General features: G+C 39.2%; 1 protein-coding gene across 1 annotated transcript in view; it reads right to left on the bottom strand.

Annotated features, from left to right (window-relative positions):
* COL4A1 (collagen type IV alpha 1 chain) overlaps positions 1-22,766 on the bottom strand; it is a 130,512-nt gene that overhangs the window by 9,665 nt on the left and 98,081 nt on the right. Inside the window, exons 27-48 of the mRNA XM_068678507.1 lie at positions 22,160-22,252; positions 21,961-22,065; positions 20,404-20,501; positions 19,984-20,134; positions 19,543-19,656; positions 18,981-19,148; positions 18,311-18,400; positions 17,546-17,698; positions 15,157-15,255; positions 14,975-15,064; positions 13,917-14,056; positions 12,907-13,037; positions 12,724-12,800; positions 11,965-12,063; positions 11,406-11,456; positions 9,672-9,857; positions 8,850-8,983; positions 5,559-5,631; positions 4,804-4,875; positions 4,313-4,441; positions 2,786-2,884; positions 796-1,008 (exon numbers count right to left, since the gene is read on the bottom strand). Coding sequence (XP_068534608.1) covers positions 796-1,008; positions 2,786-2,884; positions 4,313-4,441; positions 4,804-4,875; positions 5,559-5,631; positions 8,850-8,983; positions 9,672-9,857; positions 11,406-11,456; positions 11,965-12,063; positions 12,724-12,800; positions 12,907-13,037; positions 13,917-14,056; positions 14,975-15,064; positions 15,157-15,255; positions 17,546-17,698; positions 18,311-18,400; positions 18,981-19,148; positions 19,543-19,656; positions 19,984-20,134; positions 20,404-20,501; positions 21,961-22,065; positions 22,160-22,252 — 2,565 coding nt within the window. The remainder of the gene's footprint in view (positions 1-795; positions 1,009-2,785; positions 2,885-4,312; positions 4,442-4,803; positions 4,876-5,558; positions 5,632-8,849; positions 8,984-9,671; positions 9,858-11,405; positions 11,457-11,964; positions 12,064-12,723; positions 12,801-12,906; positions 13,038-13,916; positions 14,057-14,974; positions 15,065-15,156; positions 15,256-17,545; positions 17,699-18,310; positions 18,401-18,980; positions 19,149-19,542; positions 19,657-19,983; positions 20,135-20,403; positions 20,502-21,960; positions 22,066-22,159; positions 22,253-22,766) is intronic.

Below are 22,766 nucleotides of genomic sequence, written 5' to 3'. Positions count from 1 at the left end.
CCCCATTAGGTAGCTATAGACATCAATAAAAGCTTCTCCTTAAATTTCAGTTACAGCTCAGCAAATTCAGTTCCACCAGACTGTTCATACTCCAGCCCCCACTAACCATCTTAGTAGTCAGCTCTTGTATTCACTCTGGTATATCAGTATCTTCCTTGTTCTGGAAGGCCCAAGTCCTAGGCACAATATATCAGACCTCATCTCACAACTGTCAAACAGAGGGGAAGAATCACTTCCCTTCACTTGCTGGTTGTACTTTGGCCAATAAAGCCTAGCAGTTTTGGCAGCAGGGAGGTGGGTAGTTGTTGCAAGGGCACACTGCTAACTCATATTCAATATGTTGCTCACCAGGACTCCCAGGCCCTTTTGTGTGATGCTGCTTTGTAGCAGTCTCTACTACTGCTACTGGAAATAGCAGTCAGTCCATTGTCTGTTCTGTGGCAGGGAGTTACTTCATCACAGGGATGCTACTTCGCATTTGCCTTTACTAGACTTGAGGTTCTTCTCTCAACCCACCAATTTTCCATGCATCTTATCATCCACTTAGCCATCCATATCTCACTGATTTGTCTATATGCATCCTATGGATGACCATGCCAAAGGCTTTGATAAAACCTTTCTTAAACAAAATGACACCTATCCTCCTATAAACCAACCTATTATTTGTACCAACCCAGACAGCATAAAGAACCAGCTACCCAAGAATAATCACACAGTTCTGTTCAATACAGTTTTACAAATGAAAGAAACGCTTATAATGCGTTTTAATTGAATTCTAATTTGGTCTCTACTTACCCAGATCTTGGCCATGTGCTCTTTCATTGCCTTGTACATAAAGCAAGGAGTAGCCATGATAAATGAGCCTTGTTCCCGAAGGACATAATGGTTCTTCAATGGTTTGACTATGTCTGGTAACAAGGAAGCCATGAGCAACAGATGCTGCACCTGGTGGGCCCATAGCCCCAGGCAAACCTTCAGGACCAGGTGGACCAGGGAATCCTCTGGGCCCTACAATACAGAGAATCTCCTTTTATCTCTACAGACACTGCCTGCTACCAGAGACTCAGGTAGCAGTGATCATTGATTCATTATTTGCATTGTTACTAAAATGCATTTGAGAGCATCTACAGACAAAAATATTTTGAATTCTAACAGGGCTGAAATTATACAGTAAGTAATGGAATCTCATTAATTGGTGTTTCCCAGTTAGTCATTAACTAACAGAAAACAAAAACAAAAATAAAAACAAAACAAAAACTGACCTGTTCACAATATATCACAATTTTTAAAACTTATCTTTTGTGACCGAAGTTGAAACACTCAGATGTCAGTAAATTTGTGGAAGTAACAATATCTGCAGTGGTATTGTGACTTTATTACTTATCGTTTGTCTCTCTCTCTCATCATAGAATGGTATGGTTTGGAAGGGACCCTTTAAGATCACCTAGTTCATTCCTCTCTTGCCCTGGTGAAAAGTCTTTCTCTGTCCTTCTTATATATGTATATGTATATATGTATAACTACATATATAAATATAACGTACTATACTATATTACATATGTATAAATAATACAGCCATATAAATTTGGTAATGGAAGTGGGACTTCGGACAAAAGATTGATTCTGTGTGCAGGATAATGTTCTCCCCTTTGCAATGAACACTGTGGGGAATTTACAGCCTTTATATAGAAGGAAACAAAGATATTCCTTTCTTATCAATTGCAGGAAAGGGATAGATCTGCAGACACAGAGAAAGGCTTATATTAATATCACAAGGTCCTCAAGCTTGCCCAGTAGTACCTACAGGTGACCTTGATTTGTAGATTTACCAATGTCTCAAATGCTAGTTTCTGTTGTATGATTGAGGGAGAAACATCTACAAAGTTGTTCATTACTTATACTTGAAGCAAGCATTACTTCATTACTTCTAATGAAATGCAAATATCAGGCATTTCCTAGGTATCAAAACATGTTTTATATGAAAGAATATACACAGACAGGTTCCCTTCTCTCTCAGTTATACCTCTCATTTTCAGTCAAGGGAAAGGGAAAGGGAAAGGGAAAGGGAAAGGGAAAGGGAAAGGGAAAGGGAAAGGGAAAGGGAAAGGGAAAGGGAAAGGGAAAGGGAAAGGGAAAGGGAAAGGGAAAGGGAAAGGGAAAGGGAAAGGGAAAGGGAAAGGGAAAGGGAAAGGGAAAGGGAAAGGGAAAGGGAAAGGGAAAGGGAAAGGGAAAGGGAAAGGGAAAGGGAAAGGGAAAGGGAAGGGAAGGGAAGGGAAGGGAAGGGAAGGGAAGGGAAGGGAAGGGAAGGGAAGGGAAGGGAAGGGAAGGGAAGGGAAGGGAAGGGAAGGGAAGGGAAGGGAAGGGAAGGGAAGGGAAGGGAAGGGAAGGGAAGGGAAGGGAAGGGAAGGGAAGGGAAGGGAAGGGAAGGGAAGGGAAGGGAAGGGAAGGAAAGGAAAGGAAAGGAAAGGAAAGGAAAGGAAAGGAAAGGAAAGGAAAGGAAAGGAAAGGAAAGGAAAGGAAAGGAAAGGAAAGGAAAGGAAAGGAAAGGAAAGGAAAGGAAAGGAAAGGAAAGGAAAGGAAAGGAAAGGAAAAAGTCTAACTCTTCTGGAATCTAATTCTAGCTACTTTTTCTTGCAGCTTCCACAGAAAATTTCATATCTTTTTAACCACTGATCTTGTTTAGCAGCATCTCCCTGCCTACATAACTAAAGAACTGAGATTACATATTTTCACACCTAATCTATATTATTTTTCTATGAAGTCTTCAAAAAACTCGTGGACTTACCTGGGGGACCATAAGGACCAACTTCTCCTTTTTGCCCAGGTTTGCCATCAAACCCTGGACTACCAGGCGGTCCAGGTACACCTGAAGGTCCTGTTACCCCTGTTTAAAAAAAAGAAATAGTTATTACTGGATGTTACTCCATGTTAATTCTGACTTTTTGTCTTTTGATACCGTGTACAGTGCTGTCACACCTCAGCACAGACTAAGCTCATTCAGATTCAGAGTGCATACTTCAATATCTAGAGGAAATATGTGGGTTACTGAAGGCAAACTGTAGTAGAGAAGGGCAGAAAAAAGAAAAAAAAAAGCAGTGTGTGTGTTTCTAAAACATTTGCCTGTTTCTAAAGCATTTGCCTGGAATATGAAAAGGAAGGACAGCAATCTCTTGCTGCTTGTCATATGACTCCTTCAAAAGAAGACCATAAAAAGTAGGGTCACGAACAGCAGGAAAATCAGTATTTTCTTAACTTCTTCTTCCCAAACAGGTTTTCAAACATATATTATGTCTTCCCTTCATCAGTTTCTGCATCAGCGGATGCTCTGAGTACTATATAAACTCAGTAACTATGACTTCGCAAAAAATAAGCTAACACCATTGGCACCATACCAACCTTTCTGTGGCAGATGAGTAGCTTTAGTTAGTCACAGATGTTCTCTTAGTGATCACTCAAAAGGCAGTTTTCTGTTATTCTATGGAACTGACTGCTAGAGAACAGCAACAGATCCCATACAAGCAAACCATGCTGTGCTTAATCACTGAGATTATTTCACAGCTATTTCCTAATGGTCTTTGCAGGGTTTTAACTCCACTTTCTAGAACAAACTTACATACTGTATTAATTAGAAATAAAATGTTCATTATATTCCACCATAGTTCTCCATCACCTTCTCATAAACATCCAGGAAGAAAGCTGCCCCTTAAAATCTTAATAGCTGAAGAATGCATGTGAGCTCCCACTCTCCATGCCCTGTCATTCTGAAGGACACGTACCCTTGTGTCAGCATTTCTTTTATATAAGCTTTTGCTCCATTCCCTTATTCTCTGTCTCAAATTTTTGCAGTTCACCTTTTCTTTTAAATATTGCAATCTTTGGGCTAAGAGAGGAAGTCAAGGACTGTAGAACAAGGTTCTACAGGGAGCACTTTCCTTTCCAAGATCAAGGTGTTTTTCCTTAGGTTTGCTTTCTCTCAGAGATACACAGTAATTAAGTTTGGATTAAACACTAAAGACAGAAGACACTCAACCAAATACATTCTGGGGAATGATGCAGGTCATCCTGCTTACCACTGATCTTAGATACCTATGTGATGAGTACAGAGAGGAAGCTTATAAAAATCACAAGGAAGGCATCTGTTTCTGGTACTCCTTTGGATAAGCTTCAAAGAGAAGTACTCTCTTCCTCCTTGTCCAACACAATTTGAGCGGAGTATACAAAACTGGGTATCATTATACCAAAAATATTCTAGTGTCTAGCCTGACACTGGCATATTTTTGCATTACTACTGGCAAATTACAAATTTTCTCACCTTGCTGTCCTTTGGGACCTGGAAGTCCTGGGAACCCTTTGAGACCAACTGGTCCTACAGGGCCAGGTAAACCAGGCTCTCCTTTGATAAGCTGAAAAGGACCTGGTGGGCCCGGTGGGCCTTGTAAACCTAGAAAATTAACAAAGCAAAACAAAACATATGTAAAGTGGCATAATTAAAAATAAATAAATAAATAAATAAAACAGGAAAATAATGTTACCTTCTACTACCATTTAAAGACTCTAATAATAATTAAAAAAAATCCTCAATATTGATTTTCAAGAAAAAAAAACACAATACTCCACCCAAAGCTACCCAATACTAAAATCTAATCTGAACATTTGGATGCTGATACCACGATATCTGTTTTCAGATTCTACCTTTTTGTGCCTAATAAAACCGTGGGAGGAGATGTACGTTGATTAGTCACAAATAACCATTTTAACAACAACAAAATCTGGAAACAAAAAAAAAGTACGTCTGCATTATACCTTTAGATCCAGGAAGACCTTGGTCACCTCGCTCACCCTTAAGGCCTGGGAAGCCTGGAGATCCTTTTGGACCTGAAGTCAAAGGAAATGTTTACATGAGTATTGAATAATTTCTCTACTTGGAAGGACATATTCAGAATTATCATGGGTGAACTCATGATCACATAAGGGCCATGATTTTATTCAAACAAGTACTTTTAAACTGTTTTCAAGAACAAACATAAAAACAAATGCACTAATTCACCAAAGAACTGGTGACTGAAAGCAAATTTTTCTTAATTAATAACCTTTCTAAATTAGATTTTTTTTTTTTATTAGCAATTGCATTTTTTATACACACAGTGTTTTCATGTATGTGATGGTGACAATAGCAACAATTTAGTCAACAATGGAGATATATTGAACCCATGTTTCTTCAAATAACAAATAACACTTGCCCCTCCCACTCTCAAGAAAATCCTGAAGGTTCTTGACTGGTAATGTCCAAAAAATTGATTTTACTCCCATCTTCTAAAGCAAGTATGCACTTAAAATTGCCAAAGCAAGAAAACAAGGAAACAGCAAAAAAAAACTTGAATAAAAGTCAAAATATTCTTCTTGTGTATTTTTTGACACAGCTTTCAATGTTCTGCTTCCATTACTTTGTAACACAGGGTCCACTTTTTTTTTTTTTTTTTTTTTTTGAGAGCGAGAGAGAGAGGAAGGATATGAAAAAACAATTTTTGCATGCTTTTTAGGGCAAAGTTTCTTCTCACCTGGAACTCCTGGAACTCCTGGAGGCCCTAGATCACCCTTTTGACCGATATCTCCTGGTAAACCTGGACTACCCTGTACAAAAGAGAAAGTGAAGCAAAGTTATCCTACACTATTACGATATAACTCTCAAATAGGCAATTTATTTTTGAAAATATATGAAAAACTAGTAAGAGGGAAGAATTAAGTTTAATGGTTCTTCTCTACAATTATTAGAGGAGAAGCTGCTCCTGCATGAACAAGTTTGTCACATTACTAAGTATTTTTTGCCTTACAAAATACTAGATCAGAATAAGGTGTCTCACAAGTAATATAGGTAATAAAAAGGTCTTCAACCATAGACCATACTGTTATGAAAAGCTTCACTAAGCACTGATTATTACAATTTAAAAAAATAAATTCAGTGCATCCCCAGAGGATGGTTGGTAGATAATCACACAGGGTAATTCTAAACCACAGCAAACTTAAAAACTTCTACATTGACACAGGGAATGAAATTAAATGTACTCAAGAATTCATAATCCTTTGAAGACTTTCACTTTTCAATAGGGCGAAAATACGTAAGGACTTAAACTCTTCAAACATAATGTGAAATCCTCCTCTGGCCTTCACTATTAAAAACTGCTCCACTGAAATTAATGACAAATTCATCATAGCTTCACTTCAAGGAAAATCAAACCTATATTTCTAAAGACACTATAAACAGTCACTTAACTGACGGCCAACATCCTTTTTTTCTTTTGTCTATTACATCGTGTGCAAAAAGCTTTTAAGAATACCTTAGAGTTTTCCCCAACAAATTGCTAACCCTAGTATGAAGCAACATGGCAATTAGAGTCTGCTATATAACATAGTGTAAAACATGTGGCGGTAAGAAACAAAGACCCTTTGCTGCATAACCTACCAATCAGAGGTTGGAGATGTGAATTAAGTACTCAGTGAATAATAACACTAATGTTGGGAAATAATCTCATGTTACAATAGCAATAGAATGAACACACACAAAGGTGATTTTTCAACTGACTTGAATAAGATGTTTATATTAAGGTGAGATGAATGACTCCCTACAAATGCCTAATTCTTTTCACTGCCTATAAAGGGAGAAGAGATGGCTAGCTAAAAAATAGATGTCAGCAGTAAGATTTCCAAAGCTAAGCAAAAGAAATCCTATCCTTGGAGTGTTATTTCTTGAAGGAGTAAAACATTTTGTTCTGACCAAAGACAAGAAACAAAATCTTCTGGCATTTCTCATTCTTAAAAAACAGATAGTCTTGGAGTAGAATATTAACCTGTGAAAAGCTTTAGAACTTCCCTCAAATAGTTGAATTACGGAAAGTATATGGGAATCACAGAATCACAGAATCACAGAATCACAGAATCACAGAACTGTAGGGGTTGGAAGGGACCTTGAAAGATCATCTGGTCCAACCCTCCTGCCAAAGTAGGTTCCTCAGAGCAGGCTGCCCAGGTAGGTGTCCAGACAGGCAGAGAAGGAGACTCCACAACCTCCCTGGGCAGCCTGTTCCAATGCTCCATCACCCTCACCATGAAGTTCTTTCACATGTCAGTGCAGAACTTCCTGTGTTCTAACTTGCAGCCATTGCCCCTTGTCCTATCCCCACAAACCACTGAGAAGGGGTTGGCTACATCCTTCTGTCCCCCACCCCTCAGATATTTAGATACACTGAGGAGATCCCCTCTCAGTCTTCTTTTCTCCAGGCTGAACAGACCCAGGTCTCTCAGCCTTTCCTCATAAGGAAGATGCTCCAGGCCCCGTATCATCTTTGCGGCCCTCTGCTGGACTCTTTCCAGGAGATCCCTGTCTTTCTTGTACCGGGGAGCCCAGAACTGGACACAGTACTCCAGGTGAGCCTGACCAGGGCAGAGCAGAGGGGGAGGATCACCTCCCTTGACCTGCTGGCCATGCTCCTTCTAATGCACGCCAGGATCCCATTAGCCCTCTTGGCCACAAGGGCACACTGCTGGCTCATGGTCAACCTGTCGTCCACCAGGACCCCCAGGTCCTTCTCAGAGCTCCTCTCCAGCAGGTCATCCCCCAGCCTGTACTGATACTTTGGGTTGTTCCTTCCCAGGTGCAGGACTCTACACTGGCTCTAATTAAATCTCATTTGGTTTCTTCCTGCCCATCTCTCCAGCCAGTCCAGGTCTCGCTAAATGGCAGCACAGCCTTCTGGCATGTCAGCCACTCCTCCCAGCTTTGTGTCATCGGCGTACTTGCTGAGGGCAGACACTATTCCCTCATCAAGGTCGTCGATGAAGATGTTATCTTGAAATAGAAATGAATAGAAATGAAATAGAAATGAATAGAAAAAGAATGTTATCTTGAAATTTACTATCTTCAGAACTACTATGATACAATGCTCTCTAGGACAGAAAGTGTCCCTTCTGACTCCTGGATGCAGAAAAGGTTGCAATAGATCTTTGCATTATCAAGAATCAGATCTTTTAAGTCCTCTATTAGTATCTTGTTTTTTTTTCACCAGGACCTTTTTCTTGAGTTCCTTCCTTATGTACATTATGAATTGCTGAGTCATACTTACCTACTTTCTTATCCCTTCTTCCATAATTTTATTATTATTTTCTTAGTAGGACAGTGGAAATGACAAGTTAAAATACAGAATATATTTTCTATTGTGGAAAAAGAAGGCAGACACTCTGAGAGAGAGAGTATAGAGTACCAACTATTCTGTGTGCCTGCCCTATTTTTCTTAATTCTCCCTAATACACAGAAAAGGGACTGTTTTATATCAGGAAAAATGAAAAATATATGACAACAATGTATTAACAGCACTTCCTGCTTGTATTTCTAAATCAGCAGCTATATCTCATTACTTACAGTACAGAAAGTGCACTTTATTTGAAAGGTTTCATATCATACATAACCAAGCAGTTTGGATATTTTCAGAAGGCAAGTTATTTTTAAATAAGCAACCTTTAAAATTAATTACTAATACATTTGCAGGATTTATGGATGTACTGCAGCCATCCTGTACTGTTAATACATTGTAAATTACTTTCTGGGTGTTGAATGTTACCATTCGTTGTCTATAAATGTCTTCTTAATAAGTTCAGTAGCTCACTAGTTCACTAGGTCATTGGTACGTAGCCTTCAAAGAGAGAGTTAAAATGTTTTGAAACTGACTTTACGCTATCAGCAGTAAGTCCAAAGGCACCCTGAGCATAAAGTATCATTATTTTGAAGAAGAAATATATCCATTAATTACAAGAACCAGGTTTCAACAAGTCTGGATAGTGTGCTAAAAGTAACTTACTGGCAGACCCTGGAAACCCGGATCACCTTTGACTCCTGGACCTCCAGGAGTCCCAGGCCAGCCTTCGCTCCCCTGCTCTCCTTTGGCCCCTTTCAGACCTGGTGGCCCCGGTGGCCCCATTGGACCTGGTAAACCTATAAAACAGAAGAGGAAGAACGTATTTAGTGGCAAAATTTGTTCTGTACAAAAGCAGTACCTGCAGGAGGATGAGCTGTCTCAAACTACAGATGGGCATAATTGAAGTAATTATAACAACATTTCAAGAAAATATGTAGGAGAATCTGTTGCAGGGAGGTGCATATGAATACCCACCCACATGACTGGATATCTATCATTTATTTTGTCTGTAGTTGATGGAAAATAATGCAGAGAGTTTTATATGAGCTGAAAAACATATTATATGTTCTCAGGTATGAATGTGCTAGAGACTTACTACAGCTCTGCTCTACTTTCCTCATTAACCACTAGCATAGAGTACCTGCCAAGGTAAGGCCACACTGAGCTATTTTTAAAGACATTGACACTCCAGGACATAGGAACATGCAGCCATGGTTGCCCCACAACAGTAAATAAAGCTCAGAGGAAAACACATGAAAATAGGAGGGCAAGGTTTTCAATGTCAGAAAGACTTCTGGTCAAAACAAACACCCTGAGGACATCATATCTGTCTGTTGCAGGACATGATGCCAAGCTGCCTATGAAGGACAACTTTTGCCTGGTCTCTGAGAAGAGGAGAAACAAGCATATGCAATATTGATTATATTATAAATAGACCTGTTTAGCATTGATTAAGAGAGATTAATACCAAAGAAGAATAATTACCTGGAAGACCAGGTTGGCCTTGGGGTCCTCTGTCTCCTTTAGGGCCCTCCATTGCAATTCCTGGTAGTCCAGGAAGACCTTGGTTGCCTTTAGGGCCTGGTGGACCGGCATATCCTGGTTCTCCTTTTAGACCTGGTATCCCTGGACTTCCTGGGGATCCTGGGAAACCCACATCGCCTTTCGCACCTGTTTTGAAACAACCCCCAAAACTTGATTAGAGAAAGGATTACCATCAATGAAAGCTTCTGTCTTATTGTTCACTCATAGTAAGCTTTTTTACTTAAGAAATTATAGACCTCACCTTTACATATTCGCATTAAAATGCAAAACTTCAGGAAAAGTGCGTTATCCTTCATATTATTGACATAAAGTGAGGGGTATAGAGTAGGTTAACTGACAGACCTTTTGTTAACTAAACTGATTATTGGACTATTTTCATTCACTATAAAAATAAATGAACACCTCTGTCAGCCCTTCACAAGGAACAAAGCCCTCAAATCTTTATTCTGTTACAATTATTATTGTCATATGCGAGTCACGGATGTTTTGCTTAGGTAAGTACACAAAGACTTGCTCTTGGAGAAGAAGAGAATTTGTTTACTAAGATCTAGATTTGAAAACTTAGTATTTATTTTCAAGCTTGTACAAATAGTAAATATTTGCAATTTAGTTGAATTTTCAATCATGATTGAAGAAAAATAATATATTTTATACAAGCTAATCTATGCGAGAAATAAAATGTATAAAGAACACTTTCCCATCTCTTCGCCTAAACAGAATGGGGTCTTTAAATCCTGGACTTGCTTTTTGGAACTACAATGCTTCTGGAACACAAATGATGTCAGTTGTATATATATTTACTCTAAGACCAGTTCTCTTTAAATGAGCTGTGCTAACAAAATGGAAGAGATGAGTGGGGTCGGAAAAGTGGTTTCATAGTCTAGCATTTTACTTGCCTTACTGAGCTGTGAGTTTGTGTCTACTGCAGTCCAGTATCTAGGACATACTTATCTGATAGAATGGAACATGGTGCATACAGACACCTTGGACAAGCATGGACTCAAGCCAATGAAGTCATTCACAGTGTAGTGACAGATCTGTGAAGACCAAAAGTGGTCTTCAAATTGTCATAGCTATGTGCCTGTACTCAAGCTAGTAAGTCCTGAGTCTAGTTGTAACAGTTTTCAGTAAGACCACACTTGGTCTCTTATTTTTGGCATCCCTGCACCATGCTCCTATGCTTAGTTTAGACATGCTCCGCTGAGCTACAGAGAACACCTATTTTAGCAACAAATATGATTGCATCAGAGCTGTACAACAGACTTGGGTAAAAAAAATAAAATACTGTAATATCTTGGCAACAAAATTATTGTCTTTAGCTATCTAGTGCATAAAGTTTCACTAGACTTTGATTCTTATAAAATTAGTAGGAAAACAGAAATACTTGGAATCAAAAGCACAGCACACAAATAAGGGAGTTATTTATATTACCTCATCACAGCACAGCTTGCAGTAAATTCCACACTATTAATAATTACCTATTTTAGGGCATATCTAACTCATGTCCAAGATGCTTCCACTGTAACAGAAATTAGTATTTGAGCCTCTGAGTTTCTGCCTGCTCTGAAAAGGTATAGCATGTAAAATAATGAAGCAGAAAGTATGTCTGAATGACAGAATTCTATTTGTAGTATGTTGGAAGGGAGGTTAGCTGCTTGTTTAAAGAAGTTTTACCTTTGTCTCCCTTTGCACCTGGAGATCCTGGAAATCCTCTACCTGGAAAACCTGGAATATAAAGGCAGCAAAAAATGAGAAGACAGAACTGCAGTTACATTTAAACTGTAACAAACAAAACTCCATTCAGCAAATATAAAATCTAAGTGGTTTAGAAAAAAGTTCTTCAGGGCAAAGACTGTTACATATTGGTAATGCTTTTAGTACAATGGGTACTTCATGATTGAAAATTCTACACTAAGGAAAGACAAGCTATTATGTCCCAGCTAACTTGCAAAATGAAATTCCAAAACATATATTTTCTTTAAAGTATTACCAGCTTTTGTGAAAGAAATTCTTTCACGATCACACCGATTAAACACAGTTTAATCAGTGTAATCTATATAATCCACTTTATAAAGATGGATGATATTCTATAATTTGCAAGACATTGTACTACATTTTGTAAAGGTTCCAGTCCAAAGAATCTCAAAACCAGCACACCCTTCTCCCAGCTGCTCTTGTGTAGTCTGTCTGTGTGTTTTTGTACCACATCAACGTAACATGACAGCCACAGTACCTTGTTCACCCTTTGCGCCAGCAGCACCCGGAATCCCATCATAACCTGGTTCACCCTTCTGACCAATGGAACCAGCAGGACCCGGAACACCAGGTTCACCTGAAAAATCATCACCATATTCATTGCAACAATGAATCATCACTTCTCTTTTTTTTTTTTCTCTAATGAAAAACTTAACCTGTTCTTTCTTCTGCTCCCACAAAGACCAAATATTTATTGCATAATAACCGAAGTGTGACTTTTCTCTGAGCTTACTTCTGAATTAAATTAGTGTGAGACAGGGCTCAAGTACTACAGATTTTCATATAGTTAATTAGCACACATCTCAGTGAGTTTAGAGCATAGGAACTCCTGCAAATACTTGTGAATAGCATGGTCCATGTCCAATGAGATGATGTATCCTTCAGCCAGTAAACTAAGAATACAAGGTTCAATGTTCAAAAATGTTGTTATAGTCCTGACAACAATGGAATTACTCTACTCTCTCTTTAACATCTGTGGCTATAGTAATAACCAGTCTTGAGGAAGGTAGTAATATCTCTTCCACTAACAGTACAAAAGAAGTACTAGCCCTATACTACACTGACTCAGATTTACTTGGGAAACAGCATAGTGTTTTGTTCACTTATGAAATGAACAAATCTAAGAGGAAACATCTGAGCCAGAATGAAGGTAGTAGATCATGTTATTTCTTTGAGATACTGCTTGGAGATAAACAATACTTTAAGTAGCATTTAGTATTTTATATGTCTTTTCTACCTGGTTCTCCTTTTAAACCTGGGATGCCACTTAAGCCAGGAAGCCCTTTTTCACCCTTTTCTCCATGACGGCCAGGGCTCCCTAAAAAAAAGCAAGAAGACATCAGAAATATCCAGCATATGAACCTGTAAGTTTGACAATAACTTTTGCACTGCATTTTCTGTTGTATTAACTCAAGAACACTTGCCTGGAAATCCTGCCATGCCAGGAGATCCTTTGGGACCTGGGGCACCTGGTATTCCTGGAATTCCTACGTTACCCTTTTCACCTTTGTCTCCAGATAAACCTGGACTACCCGTTCTTCCAGGTTCTCCCTAGAAGAAGCAGCACACGTTATAAAATCCACGCATTAATTGTGAAACACCTTTTACTATTTGAAAATGGTAGATGTAACCCCTCTTATCTTTTGGACTTATAAAGAATTTCACTTTTTTTTCCATTTAGAAACAAAACAATTTAAGATTAAATTTAGCACTACCAGAAGTACTGACTTTTTAGAAATTGCTTAATAACTACATATGAAAATGACAAGTCTTCTCTGCATCTTTGAAATAGGTTTTACAAAGGCTTTTCCAAATTAGCCTCATAACTTACTACACTTAATCATCTTCAAAAGAATCTTTTCTAAATCTTCAGTAAATTTGTTACCAAGTAACTAAGTTTTATTTTTACTTATAAATTTAGGATTAGTGTCATTGTATAACTAGGAAAAGCAATGTGAAACAAATGAGAATCCTATTAGAATAGTATTGGAAGTGAAATTAACTTTACAGACAGTATTAATACAGTTGTATTTCCACTCATATTTGAGCTTTTTATTGTGAAGCTGAAAAAAGCGATATCTTAAAAATGTATTTACTGTATTTCAGTACACCTATTTACTCTGTTTGAAGGAAGCCCTTTTCATTTTATTTCCTTAATATTTTTAAAAGTTCTTCCCCTCCCCCAAATTTCTAGCAATGTAAATTTAGTATGAGCTAAAGAGACAGAATAAATGCGAATGCTGAACACAATGGTCCCACCAAACAGAATGCACCTAAACCTGTGCATATACACACCATTCAAATTTCTCATCAAGTATTTAAATGAGCGTAATAGAAAATAGAGATTACATAGCTTAAAGGCCAAAGGCATCTTTTCAGATAAGATACTCAGCAGAGACAAGACAATTAAATCCCTAGGGGTGTAAATACCTTCTCACCAGGAGACCCTGGAAAGCCAATTCCAGGAAAACCTGCTGCTCCTTTGTCTCCTTTTTCACCTTTTTGCCCAGGGAACCCTGGTGTGCCTGGTGAACCTGGTACTCCAGGCAGACCCTTTTCTCCAGGTGTTCCTAGTAAAAGAAAAGGAAAAATGTGTGTTTCAGAGCTGGTGGCACCTTAGCAGTGTTGCCAATGTTTTTTCAGGGTTGCCTTAGCTACTTAGAGCTAGAAAAACAAAGCAACTCCCTACAATAGCTAATAAATTCACTTTTGAGATTCACCATCTAAAGGGGTCTTTTTATGGGAAGATAAGCTCTCCTGATAAAAGAAGGTTATAATCTTGGATTAATAGTAAGCAGAACTGTTGCTAAAAATATTATTTGACTAAAAGTTGATGTTGATTTCACAAATGTCTACCAAGACAAACAGTGACAAAGGAACTCTGCCGTAGCAGTTTTTTTCTGTTCCCCACCCCCACTTCAGTCTTCTGTCTTTGATTTCCTAAAAACATTAGGCACAAGGCCATCTGAATGGAAACGAAGTTCTCTTATTGAGATATAGGTTCTTCTCCATTCCCCTCCCCAGCAACACTCCTCTCAGAGCATTACAGTTTATCAATAATGTGCAACGCACTGGAACTCACAGAGCTTTTTAAAAGGGGGAAAATACACAAGAAGCTTAAAGGACTTCACACTCTAGCAGAGGCAGAGACAGAGACGGGCAGACAGGCAGAGATCACTTGAAAAACTGCCTGCCTGCAACAAAAACACAAATCTGACATATGTCCTTTCTTTGAGGTGCACAAATAATCATTTTACATTTGGCTAAAGGACACACATGTAGAAAGTTAGGAAGCTATTTAACGTGAATTATTTGTATATCATAATAAGATTAAAAAAGTAGTGTTCCCAAAGCCTACAGTTCAGGCACTGTAAATATTGCAATCAGTTAGTAGATCAACACCACCTAATATAGGCCTGTAACAATGCTCCAGATTAACTTGAAGAAAAAAATAAAAAATAAAAATAAAAAATCCCAGCAATCAGTACCTGGCAAACCCATTTCACCAACTGATCCTTTTTGTCCTGGAATTCCTGGTTCTCCTGGGAACCCTGGGGGGCCCTGATCACCTTTTGGTCCTAGAGACAGCAGAGAAATTAAGAGTCCAGATAGTTAATGTGGTTTAAGATACCTGGTTAACACTATCTCCTTTTGCTAGCTTCAGACATACCTGGATGTCCTGGAGTACCAGGTTCACCATCCCTTCCTGGAATTCCTGGTTCTCCATACTCCCCACGTAACCCCTTTTCTCCTGTTGGTCCATGGTCCCCTGGACAACAATAAAACAAACACTGATCAGTTTTATCAAAATTTACTGTAATGTCATGTAACAATCCTTCTAAATACTTTTTTTTTTTTTTTTAATCTCTGTTGCTTCTCTCTGCTGAACAAGGGAACGGCTGAATCTGAATTCAAGCTTCATATATTGTACGGCAGAGTCAAACTTGAGCAACAACTCTCCACTCAAGCCAGCATTGAAGGAAGGCTACAAACTGATAAAATTTTGCAGGTGTCTGCACAGATTACAAGACAAATTATATTTTTAAAAGAAACTCAGTGTTTTGCAAATGAACACTTATGCTTGAGTTAGATTAATGAGTTATTTCTGAAGTGCCAGACAATATCAGGTGTTAACAAAAATGATTGATTTGACTGTTCTGCTGTCTATGTAGGTAAACGCGAGCCACCAGTTCACAGGCAGAACTTTTCCATTTCTTCAGTTCTATTTAATGTTAAAGCAACTTCATCATTCCAGAAGGCTCCATCTCTTATTCTGCAGCATGCCTTTTCTCCAACTGCAATGTTCAAGCTTTCTGGTTATAATCCTTTTTGTTAGTGTTGTATCTAAATGCTGGACAATACATTACTGAAGATAGGTAGCTGAATGCTTTTAATTAAGAGGATTTATTAAAAAAAAAAAAATCCCAAGATGTCCAAACCCGACCTTTTTTATTAAACATTACCATTCAATTAAAATACTCTATTTTTGTTTGTATGTTACAAGTTTTTTAAAACATTACTGTCATATTCATGACTAGAGAGGTGAAGGCAGCAAACAGATGAGGAAAGTTATGGACTATAACTAGATTTTTTCTCTACTGGTACTATTTATCTCTGGGTTAAAGAGGATGAGACAGACAAACAACAGCGGAAGGTTGCAGTCTGGGGTCTGTTTGGAGCCTACCCTTCCATGCTGCATGAGCCAGGATAATCTGCAGACTGTGTGGGATCAGGGAAAGGTAGAACATCCAAGTTTGGAAGTGCGCATTATTAGTGCTGGAGGGGTGAAGGAGTTAGAAACAAAAGAAATTAACCAGTTGAACCTGTCAGCATAGGCTTCTTTATACGCATGTAACCACTGTGCTTGATTTTGATTTCTGGAAAGGTAATAAAACTATCAACCAGTCAACCTATAGATCAATTGCAGAAAAGGAGGTAATGAAAAACAACCTATGTAGTCTTTTTTTAAGGCTTTTCACACCACCACATCAAGATCAGACACAAATGAGAGAAAGGAATCCAGATGAAATTCTTACAGGCTGAGAGCTTCAACAAATTCACAAGTATGGTCAGAAGCTGAATCTCAGCTTAGAGGCAGATGTACTCCACACTTGCTCCTGCCCTTCCTCTCAGTCCATAACCCTGGTAAGTTTTATTCCAGCAGGGCCTGAGTCCTTCAGTTGTTTCAGCACAATGCAATGTAACAAGAATGCAGCCAAATTGGGGAGAATTCAGAAGGGGTAATAAGAATGATAATTATTTCAGAAAACGTGGTACACAATGAAAGGCTGAAGCATTTGGTTGATGGAAATGGCAGACTACACGATCCCAGTAGCTCCCTTCCAGCTCTACACTTCTGTTTTAACAAAAAAAAACAATTACAATTTATTTATGAAAATAAAATAAAAAGAGTTATTTATCAAAAACTCTTACTGGGATTTTTTAATAAAAGGTACATCATAATAAAAAGAACAAATAATAAAATGTATATAATATTTTTTTAAATATATAAAATATATTTTTTTAATTTCTAAATAAAAAGCTGATTGCTTTTCTCCTGTATATTTCCGGGTGTTTCCAGTCTGATGTAAGGTAGTCTTTCAGTATCAGTGCCATTCACATGTGTCTTTCCTGAAATTTCTTCAGGTCCCAAAGAAACAATTGTACACCAAAAAAGGCTGACCACTTTTTCTTACAGAGTCAGTTGGTCTTCGTGGTGAAAACAGTGAAAACTATATTTTTTACATGAAAGAAAGCTTTACTGTTCTAGCAAGCTTTAGTTTCTAATTTTAATTTTTTTTTATTACTATTATTATTATTATTTTCAGAGTCTTCTGAGAAACGAGGTAAAAACTGATTTTATAATTGAGCCTTTTCCATCCAACCAAAACCCTTTAAGTCTGATTGATCTTTGTTTCTATGGAGTTGGAGGATGCTAGAAAAACATCTGCTTTGTTGTGTAAAGTTCCTTAATCTTGTTTTGAAACTTGATGTCTAAACTAAGATACAACAGAACTCCAAGTACTGCCACTCTAACTTCAGTTAGAGATTAAAGTTACCTTTTTCTCCTGGATCTCCCTTTTGGCCTTTGAGACTAACCATGTCCATGGTATCCATGCTTCCAGGTACTCCTGGGAGACCAGCTTCACCTTTATCCCCTTTGACACCTGGATCACCCTGTGGTCCAACTACCCCTTTGAAACCTGGGCTACCTATAAAGTAATAGCACAGAATGTTATAGAGGCATATAAAACTTTGCAAAAATATTTAGTAGACAAGAACAAATTAAATAAGTTATTTATTAAATTTTGAGCATGGGCTAACATGCTCTTGAAAACCCACATCTTTTATCTCATATGCAGATTTTTCTATACCAGGACTTTACAATAACTATTGAAAAAGTTGGTATCTTTTACCTGCTTCACAGACATTAGCTTGAGACCCTCTCAAAACAATAGGAATATGAGTTGAAGAGTTTAAATATAGGGCACTGTTTGAAGGATTTAATTAAGTCCTTCCTGCTGGCTATTTATAACTTCAAACACAGTGTTTCTATTGGAGTAATATCCATAGCATGCTCTCAAACAGCCAACCCTGATGTTGTTGAAGAACAGACTAAAACTCCTGGCTCAGTGCCCAAATACAACTGCTCCTAGGATATGGCTTTCTAGATTACAGTATTTCTAACTTAGAAGGAAGTTACTTGACATAAAACATCCTTTAGGCCAAGCATACTCTCTATATTTGGTTATTTCCAGACTTCAGTTGGGAAAAACATTAATTTTAAAATGTACTAGAAGAATTTAAGAAAGTCTCTGTCTTACCTTTTTCACCAGGCAACCCTCGATCTCCAACTGGTCCAGGAGTCCCTGGCAGTCCTGGAGTTCCCATAACTCCCATTTCTCCTTTGGCTCCTGAAACCAAAGTGGAAGAGTGAATAAGAGAAATAAAGCAAGCAGTGTAAAGAAGTATGAGAAGTGGAATGTTTTACTCCCAATTATATCAGGAATTACACTACTTAAGGAAAAAAGGGATAAAGAGGATGATCTAATCTAAATAGCCTGACAGATAAAACAGCAGTTAAAATTGTGTTAGGAAATACAGAATAAAACATGGTTTGTAATAGGTTTTTGACAGATTCTTATAACTTGCAACTACAGTAAACAATGCTGTTATTAACAAAGGCATTATTAAAACTATATTCTATCACTGAAACTATGCAGAATAATCATCTTCCATTACTACAGGTTAATGCCTAGTTCCTGCATATAGCTGAATTTGATCCACCAAAAGACTTCAGTATGAGTTTAAAGCTACACATGCACAGAGTGGCTTTGCTGATAGAAGCCCACGTGTTTTCTTCAAGCTCAGGTTCCTTGAAGGATCAATTCCTAACTGAGTGAAGGGGAATGCTACCAGGACTTAATAAAACAGTTGCCAAAGATGCCAATTTCCAAGGAAGGAGATTACTGTCCCAGCAGTAAGCATGTTTACCTTCTGATCCTTTCAGTCCAATAGACCCTTGTGGACCCGGCAGGCCAGGTAACCCCACAGACCCTGGTACTCCAGGCTGGCCCTGGCTACCTTTATCTCCTTTTGGTCCTGGCATATCTAGACCCGGGATACCAGGGAAACCCCTTTCTCCTTTTATTCCAGGAAGTCCTAGGAAAAAGAGAAGATATAGAATTAGTCCCTAGCAGAACACAGGAAACACAGTTAACAAGCATACCCCAAAATGTCCTCCCGTGGTTTAGAAATTATGTGGCATGAAGACCCAAAGACAGTTTCTCTTGTAACGTCAAGAGAGCAGAAATATTCCTCATTTCCTGTGCACAGCCTCGATCCTGTACATATTACCCACAATAACCCAAGGAAACTGAACAAAATGGCAGAGATTTTCTCAGCCCTTGCCTTGTGTTTTGGACCAGATGGATGAGGTTTGCTGCCATGCTTCCTGTGCCCCACCCACAAAGCACAAGCAATTTATGAACACCAACATATGTTTATGCCAAAAAATCCACTTCCAAGCATCAGCATGGGAGCATTTTTCTCTCACCTGGTGGTCCCTGGGGTCCTGGCTGTCCAGCAGGCCCTGGCAATCCCTTTGGGCCCACCCCTGGTGCACCTGGGGTGCCTGGCAAGCCTTGCAGTCCTGGGAGGCCAGGGTCACCTGTGGGGAGACAGAGATGAGAGTCTTTGAGATCTTGTTTCCAGAAGATGCTAGACAGATGCTTAGGAAATATGTGGCCAACAAAAACCTCATTTCAGCCTCTAATACTTCCTGGCTGGGCTTGGGGGAATCGTTGCTTTTCGTTGCTTGCCATTTATTAGCAGTTGTGGTAGGCAAAAGGGAGGAGAAGGAAAGGAAAAAAGAGAATGCCCTTAGTTATCAGTAGGACTTAATTGGTGAATAGACTTTTTGTTCCCTCTACAGGGGAGAAACTATAAAAAAAAATATAAATACAGAGATGTATCTTTATTTTTTGAGCCATGTTACCTCTGAATCCTTGCTGTCCAGGTATGCCTGGGAATCCTTGCTCGCCACGTAAGCCAGGCAGTCCTGGATTTCCCTTTTCTCCAGGGATGCCAGCTGGGCCTGGGGGGCCTGGTAATCCTTTAGGGCCAGGGAGACCTACACCAGGTTCACCCTAGCCACAGAAACACAACAGATTGGGAATCAATACATCAAAACCACTAATTCATTCACTGATTGTATTTAAATCATTCAGAAAGAATGCTGCACATACATGAACCATTCAGAGTTAACATAAAGCATTCATCTACTTTGTTCCTTTGCATATACAGTGGGAAACGTAAGATGACGGGCAGTTTTTGAAAGAAGCAGAATCTTTTCCCAGATTCTCAGATTCCTGTTAACATGAAGTCGCAGAAAATAGTATCAGCAGCAGACACTTACTTTTTGACCTTGTAAACCTGGTGTACCTGGCAAACCATCCAGGCCAGGAGTTCCTGGAGTCCCCGGTAGACCAGGTGAGCCAGGCTGACCTTGAAAACCTACAAAAAAAATAAAAAATAAAAAAATAAAACTCACATTATTGCTGTCTGTCCCTGTAAATGTCCCTTATCGTTTCTTCAAACTTCTAACTGAACTGTTCACATCCTTGGAGGAATATGTTCAAAAAGGTCTATGTAGTCTCTTTCATCAAATTCCTAGAGAAAAAAATGGCAGCTCCCAAATGTCAGTGTTCTCAACAGATATTTAATCATTGAGCTTCAAACCCAAAAAGAACAAATATGGAGTGACTGTTCTTTAATTAATAGCCTTGTGGGTTCACATCGAGAAATATTCTACCTGCAAAGGTGTGTTTCCAGAGTCTTTTTCAGAGGGGGTAACTAAATGTGTGAGGCATAAGACTCAGGGATGCAGAACAAAAGCCATCTTGGTGAATCAACACTTTCTGTACTAATGTGACACGTCCTACACATATCCCTGAGGGTCACACGTTTCTATACCACACCTGGCACAAGGAACATCCCTCAGGAATTCAGGAAGGAAGATGGCCAACATTCTGAAGATCACTTAAAGATAATGCTCACTAAACTGAGATGAAGCTCCTTTCACAAAGGTCTCACAGAGTGGGAAATCCAGCTTTTAGACTAAGCCCCTGGAAAGTCATGGGGCAGAGCTGCATTCAAGAAAGTGTCTTGGAAATAAAAGGGTTTGATACATCATTCATTCCTTTATTGCTGGCAATTAAGAGCGTATAGCAATCCTTTTCTAGATGCTATGGAACTTTTCTGTTCAGGCTTGTGTCATGTCAGATTTGGAAGAACTAGAGGTAAAGATTTCCCTTTTCTTATTTAAAAATCTATCTGACCCTCCCAGTTCATGATGTGTGAGATAGAGAGAATGGCGGTTGAAGTGGCTGCTGAAAGCTCAGTCATCTAGTCCAGAATGAGTAGCATTAGCATTACAAAATACGTCTCCCAAAAATCCAAAATGAGGGTATGGTCTTATAGACTCTAAACTATGTGTACACCCTGACAATGGCCATGTGGGGAAGCCTAAACTTTTACTGAATTTGCTGGTATTTGACCAAACACTCCCATCCACCTGGGACACCACAGACCTGTGAGCTCTGGTAAAAAAAAAAAAAAAAAAAAGTCATACTTATGTTAGCATGTTTTTTTGACCAACCTAAATCATCTTTCAGCAACCTAAATCATCTTTCAGCAAGGCCATCTCATCTATCAGCAACCTCAGTTGCTGCAACACAGGATGCACTATATCACTTTCTGTTCTGGCAGTAGCGTTGCCTGTATCTGCACCAGATGACTGCACAAAGCAGGTGTGCCTTGAAAGTATCCTGATAAGTGTCTGTGGACTTTCACAAGGGAAGTTCTTCTGCTACACCTTGCAGATCTCCTTGTGCAGCCATGACTGGATGACAGTGCAGTCCTCCGTCCACACTTAAGTTACACCAGCCCTGTCAGATGGATAACTTTATCTTACCTTTGGGTCCCGGAGGCCCAGGGAACCCTATACCCGGCTGTCCAACAGCACCTTTTTCTCCTGGCAGGCCAGGTATCCCTGGAAGCCCAGGATTCCCTTTGTCACCTTTGGGAGTGAAAACAAGACAAACGTTGATACCAATGTTAACTCCTTGGAAACAGAAACATTAGATCAGAGAAAGATTAACAGAACACTGTACCTTGGGGTCCAGGGAAACCGGGTGGCCCAGGAAGGCCATCTGCCCCAGGAGGTCCAGGGAGCGGTATAGTTCGTCCTGCTTCACCCTTTGCCCCTGTGAACATAAAGATGTATTAAGTCCAAACTGATGAAATTAAATAGAGGAGTTTCATTCACGTTGCCAGCAGTGTTAGACCCTCCACACCATTAAAACTGACTTTTTATGAATTTTTTTTTTATCACACGGATCCTGCCGTGTGATAGGGAGTCATCGGAAATGGAAAGCTGCTGTGTGGAATCCCATACGACGAGTTGCGGAGGCCATGGAAGGGGAAGGTGAGTCGAGTCAGTATGCAGAAGTAAAAGCCATACAACTAGCCCTAGATATCGCCGAAAGAGAAAATTGGCCAGTATTGTATCTTTATACTGACTCATGGATGGTGGCAAATGCTCTGTGGGGGTGGCTGCAGCAATGGAAAGAGAGCAACTGGCAGCGCAGAGGTAAACCTATCTGGGCTGCTACCCTGTGGCAAGATATTGCTGCCCGGGTAGGAAACCTGGATGTTAAAGTACGTCATGTAGATGCCCACATGCCCAAGAGTCGCGCTACTGTAGAACATCGGAACAAC

The sequence above is a fragment of the Anas acuta genome, chromosome 1 (genome assembly GCF_963932015.1).
Source record: "Anas acuta chromosome 1, bAnaAcu1.1, whole genome shotgun sequence".
NCBI classification, from domain to species: Eukaryota; Metazoa; Chordata; class Aves; order Anseriformes; family Anatidae; genus Anas; species Anas acuta.
Note: the sequence above shows the minus strand (reverse complement) of the source record. Positions and strands in the feature narration are given on the sequence as shown.